At 38.0% G+C, this 15,447-nt stretch overlaps 1 protein-coding gene across 1 annotated transcript in view; it reads right to left on the bottom strand.

Annotated features, from left to right (window-relative positions):
• Positions 1 to 11,501: 11,501 nt before the first annotated feature.
• The window catches only part of LOC133531017 (CCAAT/enhancer-binding protein zeta), a 29,447-nt gene continuing 25,501 nt past the window's right edge, over positions 11,502 to 15,447 (bottom strand). Inside the window, 6 exon segments of the mRNA XM_061869093.1 lie at positions 11,502 to 11,944; positions 12,027 to 12,060; positions 12,062 to 12,117; positions 12,446 to 12,514; positions 13,244 to 13,405; positions 14,111 to 14,226. Coding sequence (XP_061725077.1) covers positions 11,625 to 11,944; positions 12,027 to 12,060; positions 12,062 to 12,117; positions 12,446 to 12,514; positions 13,244 to 13,405; positions 14,111 to 14,226 — 757 coding nt within the window. The 3' untranslated portion in view covers positions 11,502 to 11,624.

The following is a 15,447-nucleotide window of genomic DNA, read 5'->3' as shown; positions in this document are numbered from 1 at the left end:
CTTGACGCAAAACCTTTTAATTTCAGTTTCGCCCGAAAAACCGTTATTTTTAAACCGAGTTATGAGAACAGTTCTTGTCAAATTAACCGGTTTAGAAGAATAAAAACCGGTTTCTTCCTATGTCGGTGTCCACGCGGCACACCATCAGGCCGGCCGGCCGTTTCGTCGCTCGTTTAATAAATAATGTTTATTTAGGTTACAATAAAGTTCTTCTTACGTTTACCTTCCTATAAAAGTTCGGAGGAAAACCGAAATAAACCGGTATTTACAGGTATTTTATAAACTGCTGTCAAAAAAGGTTCAGTCAGGTTAGAACTGCAATCCTCGCCAAAACGAACTGCTGCCACAAAAGTGGGTTAGGTTAGGTTAGAATTGCGACCATCGTAAAAACGAACTGCTGTCAAAAATAGGTTAGGTTAGGTTAGGTTAGCACTGCGATTCTCGCCAAAACGAACTAACCCATATTGTGTTAATATATACGGGGCGTCCCAAGACTATGGGACATCAAGGGAAAGTACCTTAAATATAAGACATAGGATATTTTGCTAAAAGGAGACTTTATTTTATTTTCAAAACTGAGTAATACTGCATTCAAAGATTAAAACAAAATAAGTTACTTTGTCTGGAAATCGAACCGACTCACGGTGGGCTGGATGGCTCGAAAAGAGGACATTCGCACTTTTTTCAGAAAATCATTTTTTGAAAAATGCTATCCGATAGAGAACAATAAATGTGGTATAAATTTTTTCGAAATAAGGTATATTGACAGCAGAAAAAAATAAAGTCTGTTTTTTTTGTATGAGACCCAAAAATATGTATCTTGTTTCTCAGAAACTATTAGAGGTCCCGTCTTCTACATTTCAAGACTTTGTTTTTCTACTTTTATAGAGTAGGAAACGATAAGCAGATTTTTTATACAGGTGCTGGTTTTTTTTTTAGTCCAGTAAAAAGTCCACACATTTTAGATTTTTTCGTTTTTGTCTTTTTTGGGATGCACATTGTTTTTCGATAGTTTAAATCTATAATAATAATAATAAAAAGTTACACATGCGACGTTTTATTGGCAATTCTTTGATGAGGGAAAGAGTTGATTTTGGTTCAAATTTGTTGTTAGTTATTTACAAGTACAACTCAATCATTTTATGGAAGATGAAGTAATAAGTATTCTTTTATCTTGAGGGAAACCATTAGGGAAAAACATATTAGGAAAAAAAAACGCCCATTCGATAATAAGGAGACCAAAATTAGGGTATACGAGTGTTAGGACAACTGATCATTATGACAAACAATATTAGGGAATGTATATGTCATGGACCAAGTGATTAATGTGGGCATTATATATAATGCCCGGGCATTATGAATAATGGCAAGCTATATCGGGCCAAGTGATAAATTATTATCTGAACTTCATTATTTATCACATTGTCTGGTCATTATGAATATTGCTACGTGGTCGTTGGGCAATTTGATAATAAAGATACGTTGGATGAGGTGCGAGGAGGAAAATAAACGCGTGACACGCGTTGACCAACCAGAGTCCGTTATAGCAACGTGCCGACGTCAAATGATTCACTGTTTACTGTAAAACGCTCACTGTTTTTATTTAGGTTTGGACTGAACTAAAACCGAATAAGAATGGACGCGGACGGATCTTATTTTTGTAATTCAGTTTAGAATTATAGTAAAAACGAACTTCATTTTTTTACTTCCCTTTCTGGGGGGTTTAAGGTGGCCATTTCTGGCCCTTTTTGGCTCCTAGCAGGAGAGTCCTGGCAAGTAAGTCTTATAGATCCCCAGCTTTATGCGTATGGGGGATGGCTGCTGCGGAGCAGTAGACGAAGCAGGGTAGGCGCAGTTATAGCCCGTCTCCCTAACTACTCCGTGTGTTGCTCCGTTGTGATGCCCCTGTGTGACCCCTAGGTATTTTTTCATGTGCTGCCCCTATATCTCTATCTCTACGGTATACGAAGCATAACAAGATGGCGATAGATAGCTTTCTTGTGAGACTCCCGCGAGGTCACTGCCACTTGAAAGCGTCGGTTGGTGAGGAAGGAGTTGGCAACGTGTATGACTCGACGTGGGGCCGATGACGTTGACAGCTTTGGCTTGCAGGCCCTCTTGCCAGACCTTGTCGATCGCCTTCTCTGTGTCGAGGAATACTGCGACGACATGCTTCTTCAGGTTCATCCTCTCAACCATGTAAGAGGAGAGGACTCTGGTTAGCTACATAAAAAAAAAAACAAAAAAAAACACTGGGTAGCTTTCCTAACGTACGGCTCAAATCTCTTCGACGTTAACCTGGAATGGATGGAAAATTGGAACTCGTACTGCACACAAACTCAGTTTTCCAACAGTTTTTTTATACCACGACGGTGGCAAACAAGCATACGGCCCGCCTGATGGTAAGCAGTCACCGTAGCCTATGGACGCCGGTAACACCAGAGGTATTACATGCGCGTATTAGTATCGAGATCAAACAACAAAATAACCACCCGGTCTAGACGAGCCACGAAAGATCTGAGTTACAGTGAACAGAATAAGGTCCGACGACAGCTGCTGTAATCACAACCTCCACAAATGGGGTTACAAACCCTCACCAAACTGTAATGTAGCGCGCCAGACCAAACAACTACGCACATTGTAGAAGAATGCCCCAAGAGACGTTTTTCGGGAGGCATGAAAATCTGCACGCAATCACGACACCACTGAGATGCGCATGTTACGCTGGTCAGCGGGCGTCACCAGGCTCGACAAAATCAGGAACGAATATATCAGAGGTAGCTTCAAAATCGCCCCCATTGTTGAAAAAGTCCAAGAAAACGTTTGCGCTGGTATGGACACATCCTCAGGCGTCCTGAAGACCACATGGTGCGAGTAGCCCTAGACATACCATCGACGAAGCATGGGCGCGGAAAGCCCTCCGCCACTTGGCTAACGACGGTCCAAAAAGACCTGAAACAAGCAAATATGAACCCAGATATCGCCCAGAATGGAGAAAACACACAAGGAGAGCCGACCCCAGATGATGGGAAATGACGCAGGCAGATGATGTATAATCATAAATATATGCATCTTAGGAAACGAAGGAATTTTACATTCACTTTAATGTTAAAATTAAAAATAATAGTATTGAAAAATGTTTTTTTACTACTTTGCCCAATAGGTGAGAGGCAGTATGTATAATGCCCGGGCAATTTAATTATTTGCATATTTATTATCACATTGCCATTTCAAATTGGGCATTTTTCATAATGCCCGGGCATTATGAAAAATGCCCAATTTATCACTTGGTCCATAACATATAGATAGGAGAATAAACTTTAGGGATTCAGATATAGATCCTTCTGTGAACCGTGATAATCTCTTTTTCCAAAAAAGATAATAAACCCAAAAAAATGGCATAAGATTGAAATTGAAATTGCATCAAACATAATATCATTCGTACCTACTTCAATAATAATAATTAATTAGAAAAATCTATCGATTTAGTGAGAATCAAATATCAAATATCAAATATCAAACATTTATTCAGCAAATAGGCCACAGGGGCACTTTTACATGTCCATTTTTACAAACAATAAATTTAAAAAAAAAACAATTACAAATATCGAATCTATGAAATAATAAATACTTTATTAGAGATGTATACTGTCTCTAAATGTCAAATTACACAAAAAAAAACTATGATAAAAAAATAAAACCATAAAATACTAAAATTCTTTAGAGATGTATAAGTCTCTAAGTGTCAGAGATAAAATATAAAAATATATATTAAATTATCCTTAGAGATGTAGAGGGTCGCCAAGGCTTGAATTCTTATATAAATAATTAAAAGACAAATAAATTAAAACAGACAAGAACCGAATGAAGTGTCTCACGTTAATGTCACTCAAAAGTAAAGTTACATACTTTAACATAACCTGTACCCCGTGTAAGCTTAAACAGACCGGTCTCCACAAACAGCACCCGTTCACGAGTATGACGTGTATCTCAGCCATCGCCTCCCTCAACCTTCATTCGGGAAAGTGGCGACCCGATCAACGACGCCACCGTAAGTAAAGACTTTTAAGCGAGCATGACATGTTCAAGCTGCCGGGTTGTATTAATATAAATATAATAAAAAAAATTGTGAGATACAACATTTGTGCTTGTAAGTTGCATTAAAGACGGCATAGCGCCACATAAACGCGACTACATATTATTCATAAGGAGTGCCTACCTATAAAACTAAATTATAAATTTAAATTGACTTAGAGATGTACAGGTCTCTAAGTGTCCAAATCATTAAAATAGGTATTAAAATAAAATGAAATTTAAAATAAAATAAAATTTAAAATAAAATAAAATCTTAGAGGTGTATAAGGTCTCTAAGTGTCCAAAACTAAAATAATACAATCAAACGAGAACATGATGTTCTCTTGTGTCAGTTCTACTGGACGCTAGTATGGTTATTTCACAGGAAGAAAACGAAAACACTATTACTGACATTTTTATCATACTATCAAGATCAAGCTACTGGCTTAAAGGCATCCTTATCATCTATGAAATCATTCACAGCATAATACGCCTTACTTAACAAAGAGCTCTTAACGTGTGACTTAAATTTGTTAAGAGGCAAATTCACTATATCAGTGGGAACTTTGTTATAAAAACGTGTACAGTTCCCGACGAAAGACGTACTAACCTTACGGAGGCGGTGGGCGGGCACAGCAAGTTTATGCTTGTTTCTAGTGTTATAGTTATGGATATCACTGTTAAGCTTGAATTCGTTAATGTTTTTCCGAACATACATAATATTCTCAAGTATGTATTGAGATGCAACGGTAAGAATGCTTGCATCTTTAAATTTCTCTCTTAGGGATACTCGAGCGCCCAGTCCATAGATGGAACGTACAGCTCGCTTTTGCAGTACAAATATTGTCTGAATGTCTGCCGCTTTTCCCCACAACAGAATTCCATACGACATAACACTATGGAAGTAACTAAAGTAAACCAGCCTGGCCGTCTCTACGTTTGTTAGCTGTCTGATTCTCCTCACTGCATAGGCTGCTGAACTAAGTTTGCCGGCTAAAGTGGCTATATGTGCATGCCATTGCAGTTTTGAGTCTAAAGTGACTCCCAGGAAAACAGTTCGATCTTCAAATTCCAGCGTATCACCTTTTATTTTAATCTTGCTGTTATTTACCTGCTTGACGTTAGGTAGCGTAAATTTGATGCATTTGGTTTTCTTTGCGTTCAAAAGCAAATTGTTTGCCGTAAACCAGTTTAATACGGTAGATAGCGCGTCATTAATGCTCTCGAATCTATTTTCCTTTCTGTTCACTTTAAATATAAGGGAAGTGTCATCTGCAAACAACACTATATCATGTCTTTCTTGCACAACTTTTGGTAGGTCATTGATGTATACCAAAAACAGGAAGGGACCAAGAATTGAACCTTGCGGCACTCCGAGGGCTACCGGGGACCCAGCCGATTGAGTTCCATTAATAACTACTCGCTGAGTTCTATTCGAAAGGTACGATGAGACAAGGTCAAGGGCACTAGCTTTTATCCCATAGTGGCTTAATTTTCTCTTTAAATTTTCGTGATCAACGCAATCAAATGCCTTCGACAGATCACAGAAAATTCCAATAGCATCTTGAGCTTTTTCCCAAGCGTCAAAGATGTGTTTTAGAAGTACCACACCGGCGTCAGTAGTTGATCGACCTCTGGTAAAACCAAATTGATTGCTATCAAGCAGTTTATTTCTGTTGAAATGTGACGATAGTTGATTTAGAATAAGTTTCTCGAACACTTTGCTTAATGCCGGTAGTATTGAAATAGGTCTAAAGTTTGTGGAGTCGGTTCTTGTTCCTGATTTAAACAACGGGATAATTTTGCTATGTTTCATAATATCTGGAAAAATTCCAGCATCAATGCATCTGTTGAAAATCTCAGCTAAGTATGGTGCAATCGATTCAATAATGGAATGTAATACTTTGACTGACAGACCCCATAGGTCTTCTGTTTTCTTTATATTTAATGACCTAAAAGTCTTAAGAACTATGTTCGGAGTGACATACGAAAATTTGAAAATTTCTGTACATTCCGCCACATTTGTCTTCAAAATTTCTTCAGCGACGTCTGGCGATGAATTAAGAGACTTTGTTGTTTCTACCGGTATATTCGAGAAAAACCGCTCAAAATGATCTGCCACTTCACGGTCAGAACTTACTAAAGTGTCAGCAATTCGTACGGTGTAGTGCGGATCCTTCATCTTACGTTTTCCAGTTTCATTGCCGATTACTTGCCATACAGTTTTAACTTTATCACTAGAACTTAGGATCTTTTTGGACAAATAATCAGCTTTAGCGGCGACACACATCATCTTAAAAGATTTAGAAAAATTCTTAACGTACTCCAGAAATTCCGGCCTTTTATCAGTTGCTTTTAAATCATACAAGTCGTATAGTCGGCGTCTTTTCTCGTGAATATCCGGCGTAGCCCAGTCGCAAAATTTAGTCTTGGCCTTGCCTTGCACCTTCTTCTGAATGAAACAGGCATCAAATTCCGTTTTAATACAGTTAAACAACTCGGAACTCAAACAGTCAGGGTTATCCTGATTACAATCGTTTCTAGGACGACGTCTTAAAAACCTTAAAATTAATACAACTGCGTAATTTACTGTTTACGTCTGTTATATTTAAAAAAACATGTTTAAGGAGAAATAACGGCAAATTCGTGTATATTTAATCTTTAACAAAGTCATGGCGGCATAAATAGATACCTACTGCGTTAATCGACAACTAGTGCTAACAATTTAACATGACGTTGTTTACATATAAAACTGGCACGTAATGAAATCTAACGTTCGTGCAATAAAAACTAATCAATTAAAGATTCCCAATAACGATTACTCGGAAGGTTGTGAAATTGCCCTTTAGCAGACGTGTAATTATCGTGGTTATTCTATCGCGATAATAAGGAAGGCTATTTCAGACACGGAAGCGCTGGGGCCTCGCGGGTTGAAGAAAAATCACGTAGATATTAGATATTTGTTTTGGTTCGTCTTGAACTCGGTGATCTTCTTCCTTGACGTATCCTCATGGCTGAGGGACGTGACTGTGGACACTCTTCACCAGTGCTGTCCAAGCCGCTCTATCTACGGCCCGGTGCATGCTAGCCTGAAATGTGGTTTTTGTCTCTGAAGTTATTCTCTGCGCCATACGTCCATCCCTACGTTTCCTTGGCATGCGGCCAGTGATTATGAGCTTTTCCAGACTATCTGGACCTGTCCTGCTTAGATGGCCGAAGAAACCAAGTACACGTTGGGTGCAAACAGTGGAGAGCCTCGTTTTAATATTAAGTTCATCGAGAATAGATGCATTTGTGCGGCGTTCAGTCCACGAGATCCGGAGCATTCTCCGCCAGCACCACATCTCGAACGCATCTATCCTACGACGGGTTTCGATTTTAATGGTCCAGGTTTCGGACGCGTACAGAAAGATCGAGAAAACAAGGGTCCCCATTAGTCTGATCTTTGTTAGTTTGATCTTAAGAATCGGTGATAACAGTCACTAGAGCGATGCGACATGAAATGATCGTGTGGATGGAAAACTAACTCTAGAAACTGAACTTTGCAATGTTTTGTTCATAATTGGAGTAGTCGTTCTTCAGGATCACTCGACTGTCTTACAAGTTACACATCATATCTTGAGCTGAGCGGTTATTACATTTTCATCACACTTGCTCGAGAAAGATCTTATTTCATGCAGGTGTACTGAAGGACAAAGGCCTATGTTGTTCCCCCGGGAGTTATGGATTGTGAAGAATAAAAAGGTAAACTCCCTTGGGAGTTTTATTATTATTATGTCACTTATTCATATAAACCAAGTAGCATAAAAATGAGTTTTACTTTTTAAATACTGACATTTATAATTTAATGATTATGTTAAAAAATATTTAATTTGATTAATTTAACAGCCATTTAAAATAATTATCAATCGTGGCTGAATGCTGAATAGGTCTGTGCCTTCGATGCCTAACCTGTCAAGAAATTACAAAATGGCGGACGAATGTTTGATATGTCATTCAATATTTCGCTTAAAAATGTAGTTTTTTGTTCGCAAGTATGATGAAAAACATGGTGTGTAACTCCGTGGGTAATATTGCAAACTCGGGTCTTTAATTCCCTCCAGCCTGCGTCTGTCGGGAATTACCACCCTCGTATCAAAACTTTCACTTACCCCCCTCGTTGCACAATGTACTATTACCCTTTTCGGGACACTTTCTGCAATCTTGCTGTTAAGACGGAAATGAAAACAACATATGTCTTTATTTGTCCCTCTAAGCAGGAAGTGCCCTGAAAAAGGATTGATGTACTAACCCTTATAAAATCTTATCATTCGTATGGACAGGATTGCTATCCTCGCAATGTTATCTTCATAATTTGAGCAATACCTTTATTCAGGGGTCACTAGAGTTCCAAGAAAATATACCGGGCAAATACTTATACACTTAACCCCATGTTTTGTAAGAGTTAGTCATACGCTGACATGGCGTTAGCTATCGAATACACACAAACAACAGCATCATTACAAAACGGTTGCATGCACCATGAATCATTTCTGACCTACCACATTGATTTTTTAATTTATGCAGGTTTTTAACCAACTAGGTATGGAAAACCTTGAGTTCCATTTTTGAACTTTTAACTTATCAACCAATTTACTTCCATGGTAAACCATTATATGTACTTCTTTAACAATAATTTAATTCCTAAAAGTATTCCTTAGTCGACAACCTCGAAAAAGGATTGCTATAATAATTATTACTTGCATCAATAGTAAAGGTACACGTGTCTTGAAAATTGTTATATAAAAAAAATGTATAGTAAGTAAATTTATAATCTTCTTTGTTACGAACTCACGTTTTGTATCGCACGATAATACTTAGTATTGAGTGAGATGTGACATGTGAGGCTTAACAAACATTTTAATTATCACTGCCATTAACAATCATTATCAATAATGATAACGTTAACATGTTCGGACCCTTCTCGTTTTACACGATGCGTGGTATTTATCTTCAGCTCTGCTTATCGGAGCCATTATGGCTGAAGATAGTTGCAGATGTTGTTCGTATAATCTGATCTGAAATCGTATTTTTTTCTTATTTTACGTAACTTCCTCAATTGCTCTTCGGATAAGAGTATCTACATAATATTATATAAATTTGACCTGTACCTAGGTATCTACACGCACGCATAGCTGGACAGAATGTAATTACCTACTATTTATGTATAAACCCCCTGCCATAATATTTTAAATGCTAGCCCGCTTCAGGTTCCAATTAATCAATATAATAAAATACTATCATAATTCGTGATTACAATTGAAAAGATTCAATGGAGTATATAGTAGGTAATATTAATCTAGATAATATATTTAAATTCATTCTCGATATATTTTAATCAGGTCTTTGATACCTATCAATGATATAACAGGCGGGTCATTTGCTAGTGTGAAGTAGCATAATCCTGTAGATTAACCGTAGGTATTATGACCTTTACCTACCTCACTTTTCATTTTCGTACCGATTTTGAGACAAAAAGCAGATGAAATCAAAACAAATCCACAGGAATTAAATTTTAACTCCATTGACCTTGTAAACAATATTCGCTGTTGAATTATAAAACTGGAAAAATATGTATTCAAGCGTATTATCTCTAGTTATCTACTTACCATAACCAATTTCATGTCGTACCGTGTCCTTGGCCTTCACGATAACGGTAGCCTCTGCAAACGGCTTCTCATTTGGATTGGGATCTGTAGTAACCTCAACTTTTTCCTTCTCATCCGTTTCTTCTTTAGCATCGTCGTCAAGGTCATCATCAAAGTATTCATCAAAATTGTTCTGTTTAAAGAAATCGAAATTGACTGCCGCTCTTTTCATAGTCGGCGTCGCGCACGCGTCCACTTCAAACTGTAGCATTCTTGCCGGCGACATGACCTCCATAACTGGAGACGGCTTAACGAAAACATCGTCGGTGTTTTTAATGAGCGACAACTTCAACAAATTCTGCGTTCTTTGTATTTTATCTTGCTCGTTTTTCTTCGGTGTTTCTACAATAGTCGGGGACGGTTCTGGGGGTGGCGTGCAAGGTTCAGCGATAGGAGTCTCAGGAGGCGGAGTAAACGGCTCAACAATTGGAGTCTCAGGTGTTTCAACGGCCGGCGTTGAAGCAGGAGTTTTAGCCAAACCAGTTGGCTCTATCTCTATGGATGAGTTCCTGTCTCCTATAGTTACATTCTCGCCGATTACTGAATAACTATCCAGACTCATACGAAATGTGTCGTCAGGCAAATCTAAAGTGTCTGCTATAAATAATTGATTAGAACTTGAGGAAGAAACTCTCGCCGAAGCCGGTTCTTCTCTTTTTTGACTATCAGGTCTAGTCGTCTCCATAATTATATTAAGATAGATGTTTTCTTACTCAATTTGTACCATTCAATGTTATCCTTATTTTTACATAACAATCATAACATACCAATATTGACAATGGGCCTTGAAATTCGTTTAATCGGTCCGAATCGATAAGCGCAAGATATTCACATCACTAAACTCACGGCACACCCACACGTGCGCAATGCCGCAATCTGTGTTTGTGTGCATCCGTGAGCTGTCAAACTAGTTTCGCGGTTTCGTTTTCTTCATAGAAAAGTAGTCTAATTGGAAATGAAATCACACTAATAAAGTCACGACAACAGTCTACAATGTTTATTTCTCACCACACACTTCTTATGACAATAAATACAGCTTTATCTTGCCTCGCGTCCGTCTATAAATAGCCTCGCAATAGTCACTTGCACTGATTTTTGCCCGCCTTTTTGCTAAATCACAATGTTCACTAGCAGTACGTTCGTAAATACGTCCAATAATGTCAACAAAGCAGTTAAGCGATAGTATTCACTGTTATTTCGGATGTAATACGTCTCAAATCGCGTTATAAATGCGTGATACGGCTTGCGCGCAGCCACTATGCCACTACGCGTAGCTATATGATAGTTGTCAACAAACAAGAAAGGCGCGTTGCGCTCTGTGCTGTCCGGCCGGACAGGAAAATATTCACTGCCACGCGAGCCGAAATCTATTGCAAACGTAGCATTAATTATTAAATTACGTAGTTAAATTCAGTAACTTCGCGAACACACGCCAAAGGGTATTTCGATGACGCTGCAATGTATTGTAGACGGCTAAAGGTGGCTCAAGGTCAGATCGATAAAGCTCGGCAAGCCTTGGAATTTTTCGTATAGCGTCCAAGTTAGGTAATTTGCAATCTTTTTCACGGCTTTAGTAATCAGCTTTGGCCTTTGGCTGTGTGTTATAGTCTTTTGTGTGGTTAATAAATATGTATTATGGTAGTTATGTGCGAAAGTAACGTCTCGAGTGTTTTGTTTTGTTGGGTTAGCAACAGGTTGCATGTTGCATCTGACAGATGATTCATAACAAAACAAGGACAATTCAAAGGCAATTAAAACAACATTTTTTATTAATGTAACTTACATATACATTTTTATATTCGTATACAATAATCCTAACAGGAAATAAATCGAACAGTGATTTAATTCGACAAAAAAATCAAATCATTTGAATTTTTTCTTCTTGCCGCCGGCGCCACTTAAGATGTCGCCTTTTCTTTTCCCGCCCTTTTTGTCTGCCATTTTATTGGGCCGGCCATTTTGTTTATTTTTGTTGAATTTTTTGTTTTTGGCGCCGTGGACTTTTCTGTTATAGCCCTTCATCCACTGATCCCTCTTGTCTTCCCATGCAAGTTGTTTCATGCTGGAGTTGTCAGTGTTTGCGACTGCTTGACTGGAGCCCTGTTTCTTGTTTGCAGCTGTTTCTTCTAGAAGGCTCGAGAATTCTTCTGCTGATGCAAACAGCGAACCAAGGTCGTCCTTACCTGTTACAGAAACATACGATTAGTATTCTAATACGCCAGTATGGAAAATCATTTGAAAGGTATTGTATTTTGAAGCGCTAACCTTTGAGTTTCAGTTTCATTTTGCCCTTTTTGGATTTTTTCGCCAGGTGCGCCAATCTCGTCATCTTCATCACTGTCTTCTAAAAGTAATTCTGTAACAAAAGGTTGCATGGTAAAAGTTGTCAAGAGAATTTGTATTCGTGACAAGAGAAATTAATAGGCATGTAGAAGTTTTATTTGTTGTTTAATTCCAGTTGTTTGTTTGTTTAGATGGAATTTGTTCATGACGGTATCAAAAAAACTTTGCGTTTTCATTGCAATGTCTTTGCAAAATATCAAATTCATCTGATCTAATGGGTCTTAATCTCTTTATTTAAGTGTGTGATATTGTTGAAGGACATTCTACAGGCCACAGACTTGATCTACGCGTCCATGTATATGTTACAGATTCTTGGTTTATAACAAAACAAGTGGCCATACCATCTTCTTCACCTGAGAGTACGGGTTCATCTTCGTCGCCAGAAATATTCAGCTCGCCGTCTTCACTATCTGTTAACAGAACACAAGTTTAACACATAGCAACCCTGCTGCAGCAGTCATCATCACAGTTTATCATCTAGGTCACTCTACTCATTGTTAGCTCTTTTGCGAAAAAGTTATAGTTTGTATTCTACACGCCATTCTTGGGGCATTCCAGAAAAGTCTGACACAGATATTGATATTATTAATCTGTGTTCAAAAAATTATTGCTCTAGGGCAGGGGTCGACAAACCGCGGCTCCCGAGACGCATGCGACTCTTTGAAGGTACAATTGCAGCTCTTCAAGTTACCCAAACATTAACAATTGAGAGCATTTAGACCCCTGAAATCAACATTTGTGGCAGCTTTGAGCTTCCTAAAACTGGTGATTTCTATTTCTACTGCGGTCGGCTTCACGAAAGTTTGCCGACCCCTGCTTTGTTTGTGACGTAACACCACGGAGGAAAATGTCGAGTGCGTCTGTATGGAGAAATGACCACAGGCCTTGCCTGTTAAGGTAGCTGACGTACACGTCACGTCCCAAACAAAGTAGACCTTTTTGTGGAACACCCCTAACTTTTACACATTGTAACACAGACTCTATTTTTTGTCCCACCTGCCTCCGCAAAAAAAAAACCGACAGTTCTCAGTCTACGATGACTTCCCAAAGGACTCAATACATCCGGCGTGCCGATTTATTCAAAGACTGTTTTACTGAGTTATTGTACATTTCTTGTGAGATATGATCAAAACAATTACCTCCACTATCATCTCCATCCTCAGGCACGTCTTCAATATCTTCATCATCATTATCTTCATCACTTCCGAGCTGGTCATCATTTTCTTCTCCCTTCTTCTTTGGCCGTTTCTGCTTTGTTGTTTCCATGTCCGCGAGGAAGTCTAAATCTTCGTCGGAATCGGCTGTTAAAATATGATACACTATTTTGAGTAACTGGTCTTTAAAAATCGAGGAAGTTACAACGTTAGACATAGGTAGGCAGAGTTTAGTTATAACAGACTAGAGGTCCGCGCCACGCAATATCAAATTTTTTTTTATTTCTCAAGTGTTTTTATTTAACAATGAACGCCGGTGTTTTGGGCTGCAGCACGGACCTCTATAACAGACTCATTGAAAGCGTGCCGAATAAGGGGCGGTGCCTTGCATTAGATAAGGGTCGGCTGTTTTTTTTATTATTAGTGACAAAATTGCTCTCGTTAAATTCAAGTTTCTGACCTCAAAAAGCCACTATGACCCGGAAAAATCAAATACTTATAAGACCCTGAAATTTCGGATTCTTTGATTCGGAATTATTTTATCATCTAAAGACTTATGTTGATTCTTCATTCATTTGTCATTCCTTTCTAGTCATTCGATTTAGAACCGTAATTCTTATTGTAGAGATGCGTTTTTGTTTTAAGTATGATGGCAAGTATGTTGCCGCTATAGACGATTTAATTTGCATCAAATCGAGTCAAATTTGGTCTACATATACCTTATAAACAGATGGAGATTAAGGAAAGACACAGATGAAGAAAAATCATAAGAGAGAAACTGATAACAAAAAGGAGGTCACGATCCAAGGAGGAAGAGACCTACGGCTATCAAAAGTTACTGGATTTTTTTACCGCTAACTCGGGTGCCCGTGACGGAGTCTAGATATTTCTCGAAATCTTCACTTGTGACGGAGTCAGCATCGCTGTCAGAGTCAGATTCCTCTGCATCACGACGTTTTTGGAGGAAACTGAAACAAATAATAACATTTAAGGAATATTTCCAGGCCGGGAAACGACGGGTTGCAGGCCAAGTAGATATAATCCCGGTAAGGATATGCGGCCGGCAACCCCGTTTCTCGTCGAGATTTGTATAGTGCTTTTCTGAAACTTGCAATGATATAAAAACTGTAGCCATTAGTTGTATTAGTGTTTGTATGGTGCTACTTTACCGCACTAGTGCGAAAATTAGCATATATCGTTACTGTGTCCAACATTTAAAGGGCCATATGTACTGTAAAACGTTGTACGATACATGTGCGAATAGGTAATTCGCAACTCGTGTCGATTTAAAACACTCCTTTCGGTCGTGTTTTAATTTATCGCAACTCGTGTCGATTTAAAATACTCCCTTCGGTCGTGTTTTAATTTATCGCCACTCGTTTCGAATTTCCTATTTTTCGCACTTGTATCGTAATGTACTATAACACAGCCAAGAACAAATTACGAATCTACTACTATTTGATGCTTGAATACCTAGTAGTTGTGTCACAATATTACTTTTTAAAAACAAAAGACGGTTGCTGTACATGCCTAGGTGTGTAAGGCTGTATGAAATTCCTTTACATATCATCTTCACACACCGCACCGGATAAGAAGTATTTCTGGCCCTAATTTGAAGTCATGTCAACATTTCATTGCAAGTTTGAGAAAATGACATTTCTCGTGTTGCCAGCAATTACTTAAGACGACGCATTGTAAATGTTGGCGTCATGTATCTTGATTTATCTCAGCAATTACAAAACTCATAAAAGTATTCAATTCAATTCAATTTCTTTATTGCTCATAAGGAAAAAAATCCATGCAGATACACAGTATAAAATCATATCAAATGTAAACCAAATGTAAACAATAATATTGATAATAAAATTAATAAATAACACAAAATTAAAATGGATGAGGTCATTCCGATTAAAATAATAATGAATAATTACAATAAATTAATACAACATATCAGTAAATTCAACAAATAATAATAATAACAGTCCAAAACAATAAAAATTAAAATAAAATGAGTCTGATTATCCGTCTAAATTAATCCAATAACTTACCAAAGTATTCGTCCAGGTTATAGAATGGTCTACTTATTAAATACGTCTTAAGATTTGTACTGAACTCCTTAACGTTACTGGAATCCTTAATTTTTATTTCAAGACTGTTATATATTTTGATTGCGATATGATTGATGCTTT

The sequence above is a fragment of the Cydia pomonella genome, chromosome 24 (genome assembly GCF_033807575.1).
Source record: "Cydia pomonella isolate Wapato2018A chromosome 24, ilCydPomo1, whole genome shotgun sequence".
Taxonomy (NCBI): Eukaryota; Metazoa; Arthropoda; class Insecta; order Lepidoptera; family Tortricidae; genus Cydia; species Cydia pomonella.
This window is presented reverse-complemented; position numbering and strand designations above follow the sequence as displayed.